The 20,353-nt window shown below is 42.0% G+C and overlaps 2 protein-coding genes across 3 annotated transcripts in view; both read left to right on the forward strand.

Annotated features, from left to right (window-relative positions):
• The window catches only part of LOC139406902 (uncharacterized), a 624,715-nt gene that overhangs the window by 292,282 nt on the left and 312,080 nt on the right, over nt 1-20,353 (forward strand). The gene's annotated exons all lie outside the window — the stretch shown is intronic.
• The window catches only part of LOC139406897 (serine/threonine-protein kinase BRSK2-like), a 24,794-nt gene continuing 4,441 nt past the window's right edge, over nt 1-20,353 (forward strand). Inside the window, exons 1-18 of one of the 2 annotated variants that reach the window (XM_071150032.1) lie at nt 1-481; nt 1,831-1,925; nt 2,470-2,555; nt 5,267-5,407; nt 6,704-6,820; nt 6,919-6,952; nt 7,090-7,158; nt 7,242-7,388; nt 7,655-7,686; nt 8,087-8,251; nt 9,071-9,168; nt 9,656-9,818; nt 13,933-13,993; nt 14,621-15,233; nt 19,002-19,050; nt 19,232-19,355; nt 19,588-19,798; nt 20,200-20,289. In XM_071150032.1, coding sequence (XP_071006133.1) covers nt 394-481; nt 1,831-1,925; nt 2,470-2,555; nt 5,267-5,407; nt 6,704-6,820; nt 6,919-6,952; nt 7,090-7,158; nt 7,242-7,388; nt 7,655-7,686; nt 8,087-8,251; nt 9,071-9,168; nt 9,656-9,818; nt 13,933-13,993; nt 14,621-15,233; nt 19,002-19,050; nt 19,232-19,355; nt 19,588-19,798; nt 20,200-20,289 — 2,383 coding nt within the window. In that variant the 5' untranslated portion in view covers nt 1-393. The remainder of the gene's footprint in view (nt 482-1,830; nt 1,926-2,469; nt 2,556-5,266; nt 5,408-6,703; nt 6,821-6,918; nt 6,953-7,089; nt 7,159-7,241; nt 7,389-7,654; nt 7,687-8,086; nt 8,252-9,070; nt 9,169-9,655; nt 9,819-13,932; nt 13,994-14,620; nt 15,234-19,001; nt 19,051-19,231; nt 19,356-19,587; nt 19,799-20,199; nt 20,290-20,353) is intronic. The other variant, XM_071150033.1, reaches the window with a different exon arrangement.

Below are 20,353 nucleotides of genomic sequence, written 5' to 3' on the forward strand. Positions count from 1 at the left end.
CTGGCATCATTTTGGACTTCTCAAATATGCACCTGCCAATCTCCCTACGAATTTCTCTCTTCCACTTTCTAACATCCCATTATTTCATTCCTGTTTAGTTAATTCACGGTCGTTGATAATAAGCTGGAGTTTACCGAATTTATATCACGGTAACCGCATAGAAAAAGGCAATTGCATGGGAGTAGCCCAGCCTAGACGATAGGCCACGAAATTGTCATCACGACTACAACCGCTCTCTCCATTCCTCCCTGTGACAATATCGCTAGGCGTCTGTAATGCTATTACCGTGGAGCCGTTCTACCCCGAGGACCGATAGCTATAAATTCCTATTGAAAACAACAGTGATTTGATCTCCTTATCATCATATAATTTCGCCTTCAACGCACGGACATCATGACAAGCAAGGAGCTGTCCGTAGGCCAGTCGGCTCAATACGTCGGGCCTTACCGGTTGGAGAAAACCCTTGGGAAGGGGCAGACAGGTAAGCAATACTTGCACCGCTCCCTTTAAACGCACCATCACGCGAAAAAGCTGCTAATATTAGTGCATGGTAGATGAAAATAGTCATATCTATAGCTATTTATGTATATTAGGCCGAGAAATACAATTGGTCATCTAAAGAGTCCACTCTTTGTGCACCTGAACATGATGTCCTCAGTATTGATATTTGTGTGTATTTGATTGTCCCAGTTGTGGTAGCAACTGACATCAATGGGCCAATATGTCCAATATTATTGATATTGACAAATATCTGTGATCAGTAATGTGAAGCATGCTGTCACAGGTTTTACATGTGTATAATGTTGCATGTAATATTATTGTGAGAGTAGTTGTATGTATGTGTCTACCTGTTTGTGTATGTGTGTATGTCCTTTATGAATGAATCCATGTGTTCTGAGGTGTGGATCTCACTGACAATGCAGTACAGTTGTGGACACAGTCAGGCATAACTTGTTATCTTTCATCTCCTGGTGTTCTGAAGTCTAACTAACTCCAACATAAAGGGTGGTTTCCCGGTCCAGATTAAGCCTAGTCCAGGGCTTCATTCTCTATTGAACGGCCTTTTTAGTCCAAGATTAGATAGAATTTGTGTCTGGGAAACCGGACCTTTATATTGGAGTTAAATGACCCTCCACCATAGTAAAGTAGGCTACTAGACGGCGGAGACTGGACTAGCAGATTGAACTGATCTATTAAGTGCTGATGTACCAGTCCCAGATTAAGTCTATTCTCTATTCCTGGACTAAACAATAGTTTCTCCACTGAGCATGCTTTTTAATCTAGGAGTAGACTTAATCCTGGTCTGGGAGTCTGGCCCTCGGGAAACTTTTTTAGACCTGTGTAATGTGACCAGTTTACTTGAATTTAAATCGATAGAGAAGACTATAATTGCTTGGTTTATTATAGAGGCTTTGATGAGTAAGTGGTAGACTTGTCGTATCAGATGTCAGTGCTGGAAACAGGCTGGTGAGGCAATCAGGCTGGTGAGGCAATCAGGCTGGTGTAGCCTTAGTGGATTGAACTGGTTGAACTGTAAACAGATTGATGTAGACTGCAGTCGCTGAATTAGGCCATTAGGTTCTGCATAGGCAAGTCAATATGGTATGTGTGAGATCATGCTCCACCTGTGTCTCCTGTATGGTCTGGTTCTGGTTCACTTGTTATGAATGAGAATTGAGCTGTGTTGAAAATAAAGGTAACTAAAGCAAACAAGACAAACTCAAAGCTTTTCTTTCTTTCTGCTCTATTTTGCTCTCTCTATCTCGGTCTTTGTCTCTCTCTATTTATCTCACTCTCCCCCCATCTCCTCCTCCACCCTCTCTCTCCCAGGTTTGGTGAAGCTGGGAGTCCACTGTATTACGGGACAGAAGGTGGCCATAAAGATTGTGAACCGAGAGAAGCTGTCTGAGTCTGTCCTTATGAAGGTATGAACCCAGAGAAGCTGCCTGCGTCCCAAATGGCACCCTATTCCCTACATCATATGTTACTTCTGACCAGAGCATGGGCACTGGTCAAAAGTAGTGCACTTTATAGGGAGTAAGGTGCCAATTGGGACTCAGACGCTCTCTGAGTCTGTCCTTCTGAAGGTCCAGTAGCCTACAGAGAGAGCCATGAGCCTGCTAATATGAATTTGTAGAAGCACATTATATAGACATCCAGCGTGCTGTCGTTACTAATTAAGGTATTGATATACAATATATCATCAGCTTTTTCTTCCTCTTGGGTTCTTCTTTGTATTCTACTTCTGGGTTATTTGAGGTGTGTATAGGCTATGCACCGTGTGTATACAAACTCTCTGTCACATTCATTCACAGACACACTCGCTCGCTCTCCCTCTCTCTATCTCTTGCTCTCTCTCTTCCCCTCTTGCTCCTGCTATCTTTATCTCCTCGCTCTCTTTTTCTCTCTCTACCTCCTCTCTGTTCATACCTCCTCTCTCTCTCTCTCGATCTCTTTCTCTAACTCCAGGTGGAGAGGGAGATAGCTATTCTAAAACTAATAGAGCACCCTCATGTGCTGAAGCTGCATGATGTTTATGAGAATAACAAATACCTGTAAGTATATTATCCTCTTTTCTCACTCTTTCTCCCTCTCTTTCGCCTGTCTCTTGTACTGTACTAAAACTCAATAATATACTGTGTGTGCATGTACAGTTGATGTCTGAAGTTTACATACACTTAGGTTGGAGTCATTAAAACTCGTTTTTCAACCACTCCACAAATTTCTTGTTAACAAACTATAGTTTTGGCAAGTCGGTCATGTGCATGTGTAACAGTTTAGCTTCCGTCCCTCTCCTCGCCCCAACCTGGGCTCGAACCAGGGACTCTCTGCACACATCGTTACCCATCGCGCCACAGCAGAGCAAGGGGAACAACTACTTCTAGATCTCAGAGCGAGTGACGTCACCGACTGAAACACCATTAGCGCGCACCACCGCTAACTAGCTAGCCATTTCACATCGGCCACACATGACACAAGTAATTTTTACCAACAATTGTTTACAGACAGATTATTTCACTTATAATTCACTGTATCACAATTCCAGTGGTCAGAAGTTTACATACACTAAGTTGACTGTTGAAAAATAGAACTGTTGAAAAATAGAACTGTTTGGCCATAATGACCATCGTTATGTTTGGAGGAAAAAGGGGGAGGCTTGCAAGCCAAAGAACACCATCCCAACCGTGAAGCACAGGGGGTGGCAGCATCGTGTTGTGGGGATGCTTTGCTACAGGAGGGACTGGTACACTTCACAAACTAGATGGCATCATGTGAAAGGAAAATTATGTGGATATATTGAAGCAACATCTCAAGGTATCAGTCAGGAAGTTAAAGCTTGATCGCAAATAGGTCTTCCAAATGGACAATGACCCCAAGCATACTTCCAAAGTTGTGGCAAAATGGCTTAAGGACAACAAAGTCAAGGTATTGGGTGAAAATCTGTGGACAGAACTGAAAAGGCATGTGCGAGCAAGGAGGCTTACAAACCTGACTCAGTTACACCAGCTCGGGCAGGAGGAATGAGCCAAAATTCACTCAACTTATTGTGGGAAGCTTGTGGAAGGCTACCCGAAACGTTTGACCCTTCTTATGGCTTGGGGGCAGTATTTCGACGTCTGGATGAGATGTGCCCGAAGTACACTGCCTGTTACTCAGTCCCAGAAGCTAGGATATGCATATAATTGGTATATTTAGATAGAAAACACTCTAAAGTTTCCTAAACTTTTAAAAATTATATCTGAGTATAACATAACTGATATGGCAGGTGAAAACCTGAGGAAAATCTATCCAGGAATTGGGATTTTTTTTATGTGGGTATTTTAGAGTATTTAATGGGTTTAGGACCCAGATTGCAGTTCCTATGGCTTCCACTAGATGTCAACAGTCTTTAGACATTGTTTCAGGCTTGTTTTCTGAAAAATGAAGAAGAATGAGACCTTTCTGTCATTGGACTGTAGAATCATGCAGTGCTGGTTTGCGCTCGTGACCGAGTACGCGCCCTTCGTTTTTTTTCCTTTCGATTGAATATGCTATTGTCCGGTTGAAATATTATCGATTATTTAGACAATTGACAACCTGAGGATTAATTATTAACACTGTTTGACATGTTTCAACAAACTTTCCCGGTACTATTATCTTCAAAGGTAAGTGATTCATTTTATTGCTATTTCTGACTTTCGTGACTCCTCTACTTGGTTGGAAAATGTTTGTATGCTTTTGTAAGCGGGGCGCTGTCCTCAGATAATCGCATGGTATGCTTTTGCCGTAAAGCCTTTTTGAAATCTGACAAAGTGCCTGGATTAACAAGAAGTTAATCTTTAAGCCGATGTATAACACTTGTATTTTTATGAATGTTTATTAAGACTTTCTGTATTTTGAATTTGGCGCTCTGCAATTTCACAGGATGTTGTCGAGGTGGGTCGCTAGCGGAACGCCTGCGCCAGAAAGGTTAAACGATTTAAAGGCAATGCTACCAAATACTAATTATGTAAACTTCTGACCCACTGGGAATGTGATGAAAGAAATACATGCTGAAATAAATAATTCTCTCTGCTATTATTCTAACATTTCACATTCTTTAAATAAAGTGGTGATCCTAACGGACCTAAGACAGGGAATTTTTACTAGGATTAAATGTCAGGTATTGTGAAAAACTGAATTAAAATTTATTTGGCTAAGGTGTGTGTAAACTTCCGACTTCAACTGTATGTGTGTGTGCGCGCATCAATGTGTCAGTGATAATTGTTGCTGTACTGAAAGTGTGAGCATATGAACAGGCCTATACAGGACTATGTTCAAGCATGTACACGTCAGATTGCATGAGTGTATGTATTTGTATTTATTTTACCTTTATTTAACTAGGCAAGTCAGTTAAGAACAAATTCTTATTTTCAATGACGGCCTAGGAACAGTGGGTTAACTGCCTGTTCAGGGGCAGAACGACAGATTTGTACCTTGTCAGCTCGGGGATTTCAACTTGCAACCTTTCAGTTACCAGTCCAACGCTCTAACCACTAGGCTACCCTGCCGCCCCAATGAGCATGTGTATGAGTATGAGCATGTACAGTGGGTATATAGTTTGTTATTATTAAATGCTTGAACATATAGCATTTGATCCCTCCCTCCCTCCCTCCCTCCCTCCCTCCCTCCCTCCCTCCCTCCCTCCCTCCCTCCCTCCCTCCCTGTCATTCTCTTTCCCACTTCCTTCAATCACCCCACCTTTTTTCTATCCCTCTCTCTCTCCCTCCCTATCCCCCTCTCCCAGGTATCTGGTGTTGGAGCATGTTTCAGGAGGAGAGTTATTTGACTACCTGGTGAAGAAGGGCAGACTGACACCTAAAGAGGCCAGGAAGTTCTTCAGACAGATCATCTCAGCGCTGGACTTCTGCCACAGCCACTCTATATGGTCAGCCACTACAGCAATATACTGTATACAGCAATATATACACAGCCACTCGATAGTCAGGAACTACAGCAATGCAGTATATACAGCAATATACTGTATATAGCGATTAACACTGAGTATTTCAAACATTAGGAACACCTTCCTAATATTGAGTTGCACCTCCCTCAGAACAGCCTCAATTCGTAGGGGCATGGACTCTGCAAGGTGTCGAAAGCGTTCGACAGGGATGCTGGCCCATGTTGACTCCAATGCTTCCCACAGTTGCGTCGAGTTGGCTGGATGCCCTTTGGGTGGTGAACCATTCATGATTCACAGGGGGAACTGTTAAGCGTGAAAACCCCAGAAAGGCTTTCCAGGTCTTGAAACACTCAAACCAGGGCTCTTGGCACCTACTACCATACCCCATTCAAAAGTGCTTAAGTCTTGCCCATTCACTCTCAGAATGGCACACCCACACAATCCATGTCTCAGTTGTCTCAATACTTAAAAATCCTTCTCTAGAAGGGAACAACTACTTCTAGGTCTCAGAGCGAGTGATGTCACCGACTGAAACACTGTTAGCGAAAAATAAGCTTCTGATAGGCTAATTGACATCATTTGAGTCAATCGGGGGTGTACCTGTGGATGTATTTCAATGCCTACCTTCAAACTCAGTGCTTTTTTGCTTGACATCATGGGAAAATCAAAAGAAATCAACCAAGACGTCAACAAAAACAATAGTAGACCTCCACAAGTCTGGTTCATCCTTGGGAGCAATTTCCAAACGCCTGAAGGTACCACGTTCATCTGTACAAACAATAGTACGCAAGTATATACACCCTGGGACCAAGCAGCCGTCATACTGCTCAGGAAGGAGACGCGTTCGGTCTCCTAGAGATGAACTTACTTTGGTGGGAAAAGTGCAAATCAATCCCAGAACAACAGCAAAGGACCTTGTGATGATATCAGTATCTGAAAAAAAGTATCTGTATCCACAGTAAAACGAGTCCTATATCGACATTTGGCTAAGGTGTATGTAAACTTCCGACTTCAACTGTATACACAGCCTCAATTTTAAATAAATCCATTTAAAACTAGAGAGATTGAGGTTAGAGGTTAGAAAATAGGTGAAAGAAGAGAACAGACCTGTTTCTCTAACCTGTGTGTGTGTGTGTGTGTGTGTGTGTGTGTGTGTGTGTGTGTGTGTGTGTGTGTGTGTGTGTGTGTGTGTGTGTGTGTGTGTGTGTGTGTGTGTGTGTGTGTGTGTGTGTGTGTGTGTGTGTGTGTGTGTGTGTGTGTGTGTGTGTGTGTGTGTAGTCATAGAGACCTGAAGCCTGAGAACCTGCTCCTGGATGAGAAGAACAACATCCGCATCGCTGACTTTGGCATGGCCTCCCTACAGGTGGGGGACAGCCTGCTAGAGACCAGCTGTGGGTGAGTACTGTGTGTTCCTGCATGCGGGTGTCCTTAGTGATGTACAGTATGTTTATGAATGTTAAGAATGTTATTTTCTTTCTTCTGAATGATTTCAGATCTCCTCACTATGCATGTCCAGAAGTTATCAGGGTACGTTCCCTTTCTCTCTGTATGTCTGTGGTCATTGTCAAGGTGCATGCACCTACAATATGTGTGTGTATATACTGTATGATTGAACAGTGAATATATTTTATCCTAAGTGAGTGTAGTGCCGTCTTGTATTGCAGGGGGAGAAGTATGATGGTCGCAGGGCAGATGTATGGAGCTGTGGCGTTATTCTCTTTGCACTGCTGGTGGTAAGAACCTCTTCCTCTCTCCATCTTTCTTCCCCTCTGTCTCTCGCTCTGTAACTCCCCTCTCTCCTCTCCTGTGTGTATAGGGAGCTCTACCCTTTGACCATGACAACCTGCGCCAGCTCCTTGAGAAGGTGAAGAGTGGGGTGTTCCACATGCCCCACTTCATCCCCCCAGACTGCCAGGCCCTGCTCAAAGGAATGATTGAGGTCAACCCTGACAAGAGACTCACGGTACGGGGGAGGAGAGGGGGATAGAGGGGAGGATGGTGGAAGGGAGAGAGGAGAGGGAAGGGGATTATGGAGAGAGGGAGGATGATGATGGGGCGAAGGAGAGCCAGACCCTGCTCAAAGGCATGATCGAGGTCAACCCTGAGACTCACGGTATGGGAGAGGGGGAAAAAAGGGTGGGGGGGAAAGACTCACGGTACTGACTAGATGTAGGAGTACCCTGTGTTCTGTTTAGGTAACTAACTGACTGTGTCTGTGTTCTCTTACAGCTAGAAGCAATACAAAAACACTCATGGTATCTGTAAGTACACTCATCCCATTCGACTCTATTTTCTCTACTTTCTCACCCACAGCTGGTATTCTCTGACACTAGTCAGGGAGGCTGGTGGTTAGAGCGTTGGTTAGAGCGTTCTGCCCTTGAACAAGACAGTTAAGCCACTGTTCCTAGGCTGTCATTGTAATAAGAATTTGTTCTTAACTGACTTGCATAGTTAAATAAAGGTTACATTTAAAAAATGTATCAGTCTTCTCTCTGAATAGAGGAATAAAAGAAAGTCAGTTGAGTTGCTTGTGTATGTGACCTTGTTCACGGAAGTCTTTACTTATCTGTACTCTCTCCCCTCCATTTGTCTTTCTCTCTCGATCTCTGTGTCTGTTATCACACTATCTCTTTCCCCCTTTCTGTATTTCTCCCTTTTCAGTGGTGGTCGTAACGAGCCGTGTCCGGAGCAGCCTCCTCCCAGGCGTGTGTGTGTGAAGAGGATTGTGTCGCTGACAGAGCTGGACCCCGATGTACTGGACAGCATGCACTCTCTGGGCTGCTTCAGAGACCGGGGAAAACTGACCCAGGACCTGCAGTGTGAGGAGTGAGTACTGTCTGGGGTGCTTTTAGAGACGGGGGAAAGCTGACCCGGGACCTGCGCTGAGTGTCCCTTGATGTGGCCCCTGTAGTGTCACCATTCACTGGTTGCTGTGGAAACGAACTCTTGATCTCTCTCTTAGTGTCTCTGGCACCTCTATTAGAAGTAGGAATAGGATAATTATTTTCTTTCTCTCTTTCTCTCTTTCTCTTGCTCCCTACTAGTGTTTTCCTGCCTCTCTCTATCCTAGTATTTTTCTCTTTGTCTCTCTGGAGAAGTAAAGGTAATCTGACCTTTGGAAATAGGACTTTGTGGAGTATTTGGACAGGGTCCTTCCTCTTCCTATTTTTAATCTCTCTCTCTCTCTCTCTCTCTCTCCCTCTCTCTCTCTCTCTCTCTCTCTCTCTCTCTCTCTCTCTGTCTCTGTCTCTGTCTCTCTCTCTCTCTCTCTCTCTCTCTCTCTCTCTCTCTCTCTCTCTCTCTCTCTCTCTCTCCCTCTCTCCCGACTGACTGACTGACTGACCAATCTAATCTGCTTTTTTGGCACGTCAAATGTTACATCACTCTGGCAAAGCATAAACATGACCAAAGATATTAACAATGGCTCTTTCTCCTTCTACTGTTGTCCCTCCAACTCTCACATTCACATTATGCTCTAGTTCTGAGTGAACTATTCAGGCTGTAACTATACTACTACAACTGTTTCGTTATTGTTAATAAAACAATTATATTCTGGTCAGATATTAACCCCAGATATCGCAACACTCTTTTTCAATCCCTGAATGTCTCTTACGATCTCTCGCTCTCTCTCTCTCGTTTTCCAAGAGACAACCAGGAGAAGATGATCTACTACCTCCTCTTGGACAGGAAAGAGCGTTACCCCAGCTGTGAGGACGAAGACCTGCCGCCCAGGAATGATATAGGTTAGAAAGAAAACCTTTAGACAACATTGGTAAACCTTTAGACCACATATATTAGAAAGGAACAACATTCCTAACCTACACTTATAGGACACTCTGATTTCTCCAAAGTGTCCACCGTGTGTTCTGAGCACTCCCAGAAATATTCTATTCATTTTCAATTCTAACATAACATTCTAAGAAATAATTTGGAACATTCTTTTTCTAGCCAACTTGGACTTACTGATAGGTATCTGTGAAGCTAGCGACAATAAGCAACATCTGGCGATTCTGTTTCAAAATAAAAGAGCTGCAATTAAACTTTTCAACATAATTGTCCTGTGACAAAATTTTACAAAAAATTCATGTTGGTCTGCAGTTTATTTGGAAACATGTCCAACATGTCAGCATCTCAAAACCTCCAGACAAAGCACCAGTGCTTTATTTAACATAAGTTAGAGGTGCTTTAACCTTTGTGTACCTCTGAGACCTGGATTCTAACCTTTCTAAGGTCTCCCAGCAGATCCCCCTAGGAAACGGGTGGACTCTCCCATGCTGACCCGTCATGGCCGGTGCCGGCCGGAGAGGAAGAGTCTGGAGGTGCTGAGTGTGACGGAGCAGGGCTCCCCCACACCCACGCGCAGGGCGCTAGACACCTCCGCACACAGCCAGAGGTTAGACATAGATACACTACCGGTCAAAAGTTTTAGAACACCTACTCATTCAAGGGTTTTTCTTTATTTTTACTATTTTCTATGTTGTAGAATAATAGTGAAGACATCAAAACTATTCTTCAAATAGCCACCCTTTGCCTTGATAACAGCTTTGCACATTCTTGGCATTCTCTCAACCAGCTTCATGAGGAATGCATTTCAATTAAAAGGTGTGCCTTTATTAAAAGTTAATTTGTGGAATTTCTTTCCTTAATACATTTGAGCCAATCAGTTGTGTTGTGACAAGGTAGGGGTGGTATACAGAAGATTGCCCTATTTGGTAAAACACCAAGTCCATATTATGGAAAGAACAGCTCAAAAAAGCAAAGAGAAACGACAGTCCATTACTTTAAGACATGAAGGTCAGTCAATACAGAAATTTTCAAGAACTTTGAACCTTTCTTCAAGTGAAGTCGCAAAAAACATCAAGCTCTATGATGAAACTGGCTCCCATGAGGACAGCCACAGGAATGTAAGACCCAAAGTTACCCCTGCTGCAGAGGATAAATTCATGAGTTACCTGCCTCAGAAATTGCAGCCCAAATAAATGCTTTACAGAGTTCAAGTAACAGACACATCTCAACATCAACTGTTCAGAGGAGACTGTGTGAATCAAGCCTTCATGGTCAAATTGCTGCAAAGAAATCACTACTAAAGGACACCATTAAGAAGAGACTTGATGGGCCAAGAAACAAGAGCAATGGACATTAGCAACGAACCAGTGAAAATGTGTCCTTTAGTTTGGAGTCCAAATCGAAGATTTTTGGTTCCAAATGCCGTGTCTTTGTGAGACGAGGTGTGGGTGAACGGATGATCTCTGCATCTGTATTTCCCACCGTAAGCATGGAGGAGGTGTTATGGTGTGGGGGTGCTTTGCCGGTAACACTGTCTGTGATTTATTTTTAATTCAAAGCACACTTAACCAGCATGGCTACCTCAGCATTCTGCAGCGATACGCCATCCCATCTGGTTTGTGCTTAGTGGGAGTATCATTTGTTTTTCAACAGGACAATGACCCAACACAGTGACGGAAAAGCAGCCAACAAGTGCTCAGCATAGGTGGGAACTCCTTCAAAACTGTTGGAAAAGAATTCTAAGTGAAGCTGGTTGAGAGCAAGCCAAGAGTGTGCAAAGCTGTCAAAGGCAAATGGTGGCTATTTGAAGAACCTCACATACACACACACTCAGGTCACACATAAAGACACACATATGCACCGTATATACAGTGTTGTGAAAAAAATATTTGCCTCCTTCCTGATTTCTTATTTCTTTGCACATTTGCCACACTTAAATGTTTCAGATCATCAAACACATTTTAATATTACACAAAGATAACCCAAGTCAACACAAAATTAAGTTAAGTGATAGTTTTTTTCCCTTAATTAAATTATCCGAACCTTCATAGACAAAGTAATTGCCCCCGCTTGTTAAATTTCACTAGCCACACCCAGGCCTGATTACTGCCAGACCTGTTGAATCATGAAATCACTTAAATAGAACCTGTCTGACAAAGTGAAGTAGGCCAAAAGATTTCAAAAAGCAAGACATCATGCTGCGATCCAAAGAAATTCAGGAACAGATGAGAAACAAAGTAATTGACATCTATCAGTCTGGAAAGGGTTACAAAGCCATTTCTAAAGCTTGCAGTGCAGGCCTCACTTGCCTAAGTTAAGGTCGGTGTTCATTACTCAACTATAAGAAAGAGACTGGCCAAAAATGGCATCCATGGCAGTTCCAAGGCGAAAACCACTGCTGACCAAAAATAACAAAGGCTCATCTCACTTTTGGCAAAAAACATCTTGATGATCCCCAAGACTTTTGGGAAAATATTCTGTGGACTGACGAGACAAAAGTTTAACTTTTTGGGAGGTGTGCGTCCCGTTACATCTGGCGTAAAAGTAACACAGCATTTCAGAAAAAGAACATCATACCAACAGTCAGATATGGTGGTGGTAGTGTGAATGTCTGGGGCTGCTTTGCTGCTTCAGGACCTGGATGACTTTCTGTGATTGATGGAACCATGAATTCTGCTCTCTCCCAAAAAATTGTGAAGGAGAATGTCCGGCCATCAGTTCGTGACCTCAAGCTGATGTGCACTTGGGTTCTGCAGCAGGACAATGATCCAAAACACACCAGCATGTCCACCTCTTAAAAAAAAAAAAATGAAGGTTTTGGAGTGGCCTAGTCAAAGTCCGGACTTTGAGATGCTAGTTAAAATCCGATTGAGATGCTGTAGCGTGACCTTAAAGGCGGTTCATGCTCGAAAACCCTCCAATGTGGCTGAAATGAAAACAATTCTGCAAAGAAGAGTGAGCCAAAATTCCTCCACAGCGATGTGAAAGGCTCATTGCCAGTTATCGCAAACGCTTGATTGCAGTTGTTGCTGCTGAGGGTGGCACAACCAGTTATTAGGTTTAGGGGGCAATTACCTTTTCACATAGGGTTCGGATAGCTTTTTTCCCTTAATAAATAAAATCATCACTTAACCCAAGTAAACACAAAATGCAGTTATCTTTGTGTAATATTTAAATTGGTTTGATCAGAAACCTTTAAGTGTGACAAATGTGCAAAAAAATAAGAAATCAGGAAGGGGGCAAATACTTTTTCCCAGCACTGTGTGTGTGTGTATGTATGTATGTGTGTGTATTATTTATATATATATATATATATATATATATATATATATATATATATAATACACACATACTTTGTGTTGTACTAGTGTAGCCTGTTAGTGGACCATACTATGTGTTACTGTACCAATGTTGTCATAGAAAAAACATAATTTCACATGTGGAAAATCACATCATTTCACATGTGAAAGTTCCACATCATTTCACATGTGAAAGTTCCACATGTTTTGCACATGCAAAATTCTATTTCACATGTGAAACCATGTGGTTTTGGAACACTACACATGTGGTGATATTTCACAAAGTTTCACGTGGATTTTCACGTGATCATATAACCTTTCACATGATGACCTGCAAATGAAAAGTTAATAGGATTTCACAAAATTGCTGCAGTGGTTTCCACACTTGATTACATTGTGTATGGTTCTTTAAACAGTAATTATTTTACAACAGGTCCTCAACTGGGATTTGTACTCACGATCCCGTGGGTCACAGTATTACAATCTTCCTGTTACACCACATTGTCTGTGTCAATGACTGATTTCACATGTATTCCTACATTTTGGATTTAAAGGTAAATCTCAGTTTTGTATAATAGGGTCAAGAAAAACGATTATATTTATATTCAGGAGTAACATTAATACAGAATAATATAAATTGCTGAAAAAAGTAAATTATATCAATGATGAGAGAATAGTCAGATAACTAAAATAGCAGTGCAGATGACACTCTATGTGCAGAAATGTATTATAGGTAATGAATGTGTATGTGACTTCTTAGACTGCTACAGACTCTGTGGTGCAGCAGCAAGATCAGCGTAATCCAGAGGTTGTGAGTTCAAAACCAATCTTGGGTCATATTGAAAAGTCAGTACTAAGTGAATATGTCAAATGTAAGCATTTTGTCATTGATGAAAGATTTGTACACCTTTTTTTATTACACAATTTAGCTTCACAACGTACCACTTACCTTAAAACCCCCATACCATTTATTGGAGCTGAAATTGAGCTGACATTTTTACATGGATAAAATTAGGCACATTAGATCAGTTCTTCACATGTATTCAATATAGAGTTCACATGCTAACACCACCCTTTCACATGTGAGAAGAGTAAAATGTTTTTGCCTCACATGTGAATTGCAGATTCACAAATTTGCACTTTCATGTGTAAACAGTTTTCACTTGTGAAAATCAAACTCTCATATGAGGAATTGCATTTTCACATGTGAAAAACTTTCACGTGAAAATCGAATTTACACTTTCACATGTGGAAAACTTTTAAATGTTGTGACGTGTAGTTTCATTTTATCACATGTTGCCACATGTTATCACATTTACTTCACATAAGATCACGTGAAATTCATGTGTTTTTTCCATAAGGGAGACTATGCTATATGTTACTGTACCAGTGTTATCTGATACTAGGATTTTTGTCCACCAGGTCTCGTTCAGTCAGTGGAGCTTCAACAGGGCTCTCATCAAGTCCTCTCAGCAGTCCCAGGGTAAGTCACGCTTGGCCAACTCTTTTACAAATGGACACACATTTACACTACCTGATTGTTATTGAGGTGGTTCTACTGAAGAATTTATAAAATACCATACCTGTAATATCAGTATATTTTTTTACAGACTACCTTTTGTTCATGGTGAAATGTGCTACTGCACATCTACACTACTGTGATTTGATTGTGTTTCTCTGTACTGAAGTGTGATTGTAACTGTTCTTCTGAGACTGTCCATCACCCTCATACTGTCCCATTCTGAGCCATTACCCATAACATCGATACTCACACACACCAATAGTAAGGGCCTAGAGGAACACTAGAGACACACATACACATTCCAAATAGAGGCACACAAGAGAAGAGGCACACATTGATAAGATCACATATTAGCCATCAAATTGAAAGGGTCTCTGGACCTTTATTCAAAATGGACGCTATTACATTTACATAATAAGATGAATATCAGAATATTCATTTGATAAATCCCTACAATTACAAATGCAAGTACAATCAGAAGTCTATAGTATATTCATAAATCATAACTCATGACCATTGCTCTCTTCATCTTTCCTTCCCTCCTTCCTTCCTCTCCATCCCTCTGTCCTTTCTCTTCCCACGCATCAGAGCCCAGTTTTCACTTTCAGCCAATCAGAAGTCACCTCCGCCTCCACCACCCACTTCAAAGACCCCAAACCAGGAAGTTCCACCACTCCCCGGCCGTCACAACGGACGACCGTGCCTGACCCCAAAACCCAGACTCTGCCCTCCAAAGGGCTCTCCGATCGCCCTCACCTCCAGTCCATGAAGTCACTACCTCTCCAAGCTCCCCCCTCTCCGTCCCCCTCACCCGTCCTTTCTCCCATCCCTCGCTTCTTTTTTTTCCCCGCCCCCTCCGTCTTTAAGTCAGTCACTAAGAACATCTATCCTAACTCTGCCCCTGTGCCACAGGTCACCCCTCAGGGGTCTCCACTCCCCACCCCCCTGGGCACCCCCGTCCACCACCCCCAGCACCCCCCGCCCACCCCTCCCTCCTCCTCCTCATCCTCCTCCTCCTCGCGGGCGGAGGGAGGCGGCGGGGGTGTGGGCGGGGGCGGATCCCTCTCCCTAACCCCGCCCTCCAGCCCTGGAGGCAGCGGGGGGATGGCCGCCAGTAGCTCCGCCCACTGGAGGACACGTCTCAACTCCTTTAAGAACAACCTGCTGGGATCGCCACGCTTCCACCGACGCAAACTGCAGGGTAAGAGAGAGAGGAGGGGAGTGTGTGCAAGCTGTAGTATGAGAGTGGGACGGGTTATTGGCAAACTGCAGGGGGAGAGAGGTCAATTCTATTTCAATTCAGGAATTTGGCAATTCAATGTATTTCATTTCATTTGGAGTCAAAACAGATTTGGGCCAAACCTTGATGTTTGGATATCGAAAGTATACGATATAAACAATTATATGCATTGTGATTCATATTTTCAATGTGTACATCAGTAGTTAGTGTCTTCAGAAAGTATTCATATCCCTGGACTCATTACACATTTTGTTGTTACAGCCTGAATTAAAAATTGATTAAATATATTTATTTGCGCACCCATCTACCAATAATAACACATATTGACAAAGTGAAAAAGTGTTTTAGACATTTTATTCAATTTAAAAGAAATATTCACACCCATGAGTGTTGTAATCACTGCCAAAGGTGATTCTGAGTCCTTCTGGGTAAGTCTCTAAATAGATTTGCACACCTGGATTGTACAACATTTGCCTATCATTATTTTCTAAATTCTTCGAGCTCTGTCCAATTAATTGTTCATCATTGCTGGACAGCCATTTTCAAGTCTTGCCATAGATTTTCAAGCAGATTTAAGTCAAAAATGTAACTCGCCCACTCAAGAACATTCACGGTCTTTTTGGTAAGCAACTCCAGTTTAGATTTGACCTTGAGTTTTATGTTATTGTCCTTCTGAAAGGTGAATTCATCTCCCAGTGTCTGGTGGAAAGCAGACTGATCTAGGTTTTCACCTGTGCTTAGCGCCATACCGTTTCTTTTTTTTTTATGCTCAAAAACTCTCCAGTCCTTAAGTATACCCATAACATGATGCAGCCACCACTATGCTTGAAAATATGGAGTGGTGCTCAGTAATGTGTTATATTGGATTTTCCCCAGACAATACTTTTTGTAGTATTACTTTACTTCCTTGTTGCAAATGTTTTGGAATAATAAAATAAAAAATTCTGTACAGGCTTCAATTAGGTTAGTATTGTGTAGTAACAACGTTGTTCATCCACCCTGGGGCGGCAGGGTAGCCTAGTGGTTAGAGCGTTGGACTAGTAACCGGAAGGTTGCGAGTTCAAACCCCCGAGCTGACAAGGTACAAATCTGTCGTTCTGCCCCTGAACAGGCAGTTAACCCACTGTTCCCAGGCCGTCATTGAAAATAAGAATTTGTTCTTAACTGACTTGCCTGGTTAAATAAAGGTAAAAAAATAATAAAAAAAAAAAATCCTCAGTTTTCTTCTATCACAGGCATTAAACTCTAACTGTTTTAAAGTCACCATTGGCGAAATCCCCATTGGTGAAATCCCCTAAGCGATTTCCTTCATATCCGGCAATTGAGTAAGGAAGGATGCCTGTATCTTTGTAGTCAATCGGTGTATTGATACACCATCCACAGTGTCCTTAATAATTTCACCATGCTCAAAGGGATATTCAATGTCTGCTTTTTTAACCCATCTACCAGTAGGTCCCATTTGCGAGGCTTTGGAAAACATCCCTGGTCTTTGGTTGAATCTGTGTTTGAAATTCACGGCTCGACTGAAGGACCTTACAATTATCTGTATGTGTCGGGTACAGAGATGAGGTAGTCATTCAAAAATCATGTTATAAACACTATTGTTGCACACAGTGAGTCCATGCAACTTATTATGTGAGTTAAACCTCTTACTTCTACCCCCTCCTTTTTCGAACATTCTGTTAAAAATCGCGCAACTTTTCAGCGTCCTGCTACTCATGCCAGGAATATAGTATATGCATATGATTAGTAAGTGTGGATAGAAAACACTCTGAAGTTTCTAAAACTGGTTAAATCACGGCTGTGACTATAACAGATTGTGTGTTTCATTGAAAAACGCAAGAAAAACTGCTCTCTGAAAGCTAAAAATAATTTCCATAAGTCACTTTCATGGGTTGTTAAAAGGGGACAAAATTTAATATCGACCTGCATGCAATTCATACAAATTCCACACGATGTCGCCATTGTCGTCATTTTCAATTGAATTTTTTGTTGGAAAATCCAACTATCTGGAATCCGTTTCTTCCGGTCTCCACCAGGATCCTTTGAATGTGGACATTGGCAGCCATTGATTTGCAGACGAGGAGCTATTGAATATACATCGCCCTGTAATCATTTTGATAGATTATAAACGTTTACTAATACCTAAAGTTGGATTACAAAAGGATTTCGAAGTGTTTTGTGAAAGTTTATCGTCGACTTTTTTAATTTTAAAAAATGACGCAGCGTTTAAAAACAATGTTTTTTTCTGAATGACACAGCTTCCATAGAAAGCTATTTTGGGTATATATGGACCGATTTAAACGAAAAAAAGACCCAATAGTGATGTTTATGGGGCATATAGGAGTGCCAAGAAAGAAGCTCGTCAAAGGTAATGAATGTTTTATATTTTATTTCTGCATTTTGTGCAGCGCCGGATAAGCAAAGTCTTTGTTTACGTCGCATTCAGGCATTTTGAGGTGTTGCATGCTATCAGATAATAGCTTCTCATGCTTTCGCCGAAAAGCATTTTAAAAATCTGACTTGTTGGCTAGGTTCACAACGAGTGTAGCTTTAATTCAATACCCTGCTTGTGAATTTTGATCAAGGTTTGAGTTTTAACGAGTACATTTAGCATTTAGCGTAGCGCATTTGCATTTCCAGGTGCCTACTTGAGACATATGCGTCTCAAGTAGAATCAAGAAGCACATTTTTACTCCTGAACTTATTTATGTCAGGTTAGAAAGTGAGACCCAGATGCAGACATTGTCGAATTAACAATGGTTTAATAATCCAACAGGGGCAGGCAGTAGACAGGTCAAGGCTGGCAGGGGTCAGTAAACCAGAGGTGGGGCAACGGTACTGGACGGCAGACAGGCTCAGGGTAGGCAGAGGTGGGGCAAAGGTACAGGTCGGCAGGCAGAGTGGTCAGGCAGGCGGGCTCAGAGTCAGGACAGGCAAGCGTCAAAACCAGGGTGGCGAGAAAAAGAGAGACTGGGAAAAACAGGAGCTAAGAACAATCGCACTGGTTAACTTGACAAACAAGACGAACTGGCAACAGACAAACAGAACACAGTTATAAATACACAGTGGATAATGGGGAAGATGGGCGACACCTGGAGGGGTGTGGAAACAATCACAAAGACAAGTGAAACAACAATGTGTGACAATTTAGGCTTGCCAAAATGAAGGGGTTGATTACTTGAGTCAAGACATTTCAGCTTTTAATTTTTTATTAATTTGTAAAAATGTCTAAACATAATTTCACTTTGACACTACGGGGTGTCGTGTGAAGGCCAGTAAAACAAAAGATATTTAATTCATTTTAAATTCAAGCTGTAATTCAACAAAATGTGGAAAAAGTCAAGGGGTGTGAATACTTTCTGAAAGCACTGTATATAGGATAGGCCATGACAGTTTATACATATGAATTGTGTAAAACAGTATATAAACATTATTACGAGTATGTGCATATTCTGTTCTCAAAGTAGCCACAGTCTCTGCTACCATTGCAGAAAGACCGTAGTGTACTATACGGTGCTCAAATTAATTAGTCAGATTGGTAATTAAATCAATGAAACTGAACCTCATCAAGTGGTGTCATCAAATTTATACTTCCCCCTCTCCAGTCCACTCTACTTTCTCCCTCCCCACCCTCTCTCTTTCTCCTTATTTTTCTATCTTTCCTCTATATATAACTCCCCCATCTCTCCTTTCTCTCTCCATCTCTCTCCTTTTGCTCTCCTGTAGTTCCAACACCGGAGGACATCTCCAGTCTAACTCCAGAATCAAGCCCAGAGTAAGTAGATAATTCTAGACATACACAGTTGGTCTATCTATATCCATCAGAATGACTGTTCTGCCTGTCATGTAAAATGCTATCTGCTAGCACATTTCTATGCTGCATGTTTAGGTAACACTTTAAATCAACTTCTAACTTTAAATCAAAATACTGTATGACTGTTACTTCTGCCTGGCAGGCTGGCCAAGAAGTCGTGGTTTGGGAACTTCATCAGCCTGGAAAAGGAGGAACAGATATTTGTTGTCATTAGAGACAAACCACTTAGTTCCATCAAAGCTGATATAGTCCATGCCTTCTTGTCTGTGAGTATCTCTGTCTATTCTCACTCATTCTTCCTCTCTGTCTCTCTCTGACAACTCTCTCCTCTCCTCTGTACCTTCCCCTACTCGGTTTCAGTGAAAGGCCTTTACAGCCATGATACAAAGATACACAACCACATTCATAAAACATGAACAATTAAACATAGATGGAAAGCTTGTAAAGCTGTTTCCACCTCTGTTTCCAATGCTGTGTTGTTACATTACATCTGTCCAGATCCCGTCCCTGAGTCACAGCGTCGTCTCCCAGACCAGCTTCAGAGCAGAATATAAGTCCTCTGGTGGCCCCTCCGTCTTCCAGAAGCCTGTTAAGTTCCAGGTGGACATTGCCTTCTCTGAGGGAGAGAGGGACAGAGAAAAGGAACGAGCCGAGAGGGAAGGAAAGAGGGAAAATGGCATCTACAGTGTGACTTTCACCCTCATATCAGGTAGTGGTTCCCAAACCTGTTTGTGTTACAGTAAGACTTTTTGTGTTCTTGCAACCAACCAAGGGGCAAATCCTAACTTTCACTTAAGACGTATTGTCACTTCGTTATGCATTTGATTTCAATGGGAGGAGGATTTTCAAGAGAGAATGTGCCTTAAGCGGAAAGTATGATTTGCTTGAAGTTACAGTTTAATTTAGTCTATGATACATTTATTGGCAAAAATGTGTAATCAGTGTTTGGTAACTAATGTTTGGCATGATTTGATCCTATAATATATCCCCAACATATACCACAAAACTGTCCAGACAGTTAACAGAACTCATTATACATGTAGGTAATTAATCTAAAATATTGATGCGGGGCAGTGTATACCTTGACTGAGTGTTTGTCTTTCTCCTTAGGTCCAAGTCGCAGGTTCAAGAGAGTGGTGGAAACAATTCAAGCCCAGCTACTTAGTACTCATGATCAGCCATCTGTGCAGGCACTGGCTGGTGAGTCTCCTCACGCACACACACACTGTTTATATCTCTGTCTTCATCAAACTCATGTCTTTTT

Source organism: Oncorhynchus clarkii, chromosome 4, assembly GCF_045791955.1.
Source record: "Oncorhynchus clarkii lewisi isolate Uvic-CL-2024 chromosome 4, UVic_Ocla_1.0, whole genome shotgun sequence".
Taxonomy (NCBI): Eukaryota; Metazoa; Chordata; class Actinopteri; order Salmoniformes; family Salmonidae; genus Oncorhynchus; species Oncorhynchus clarkii.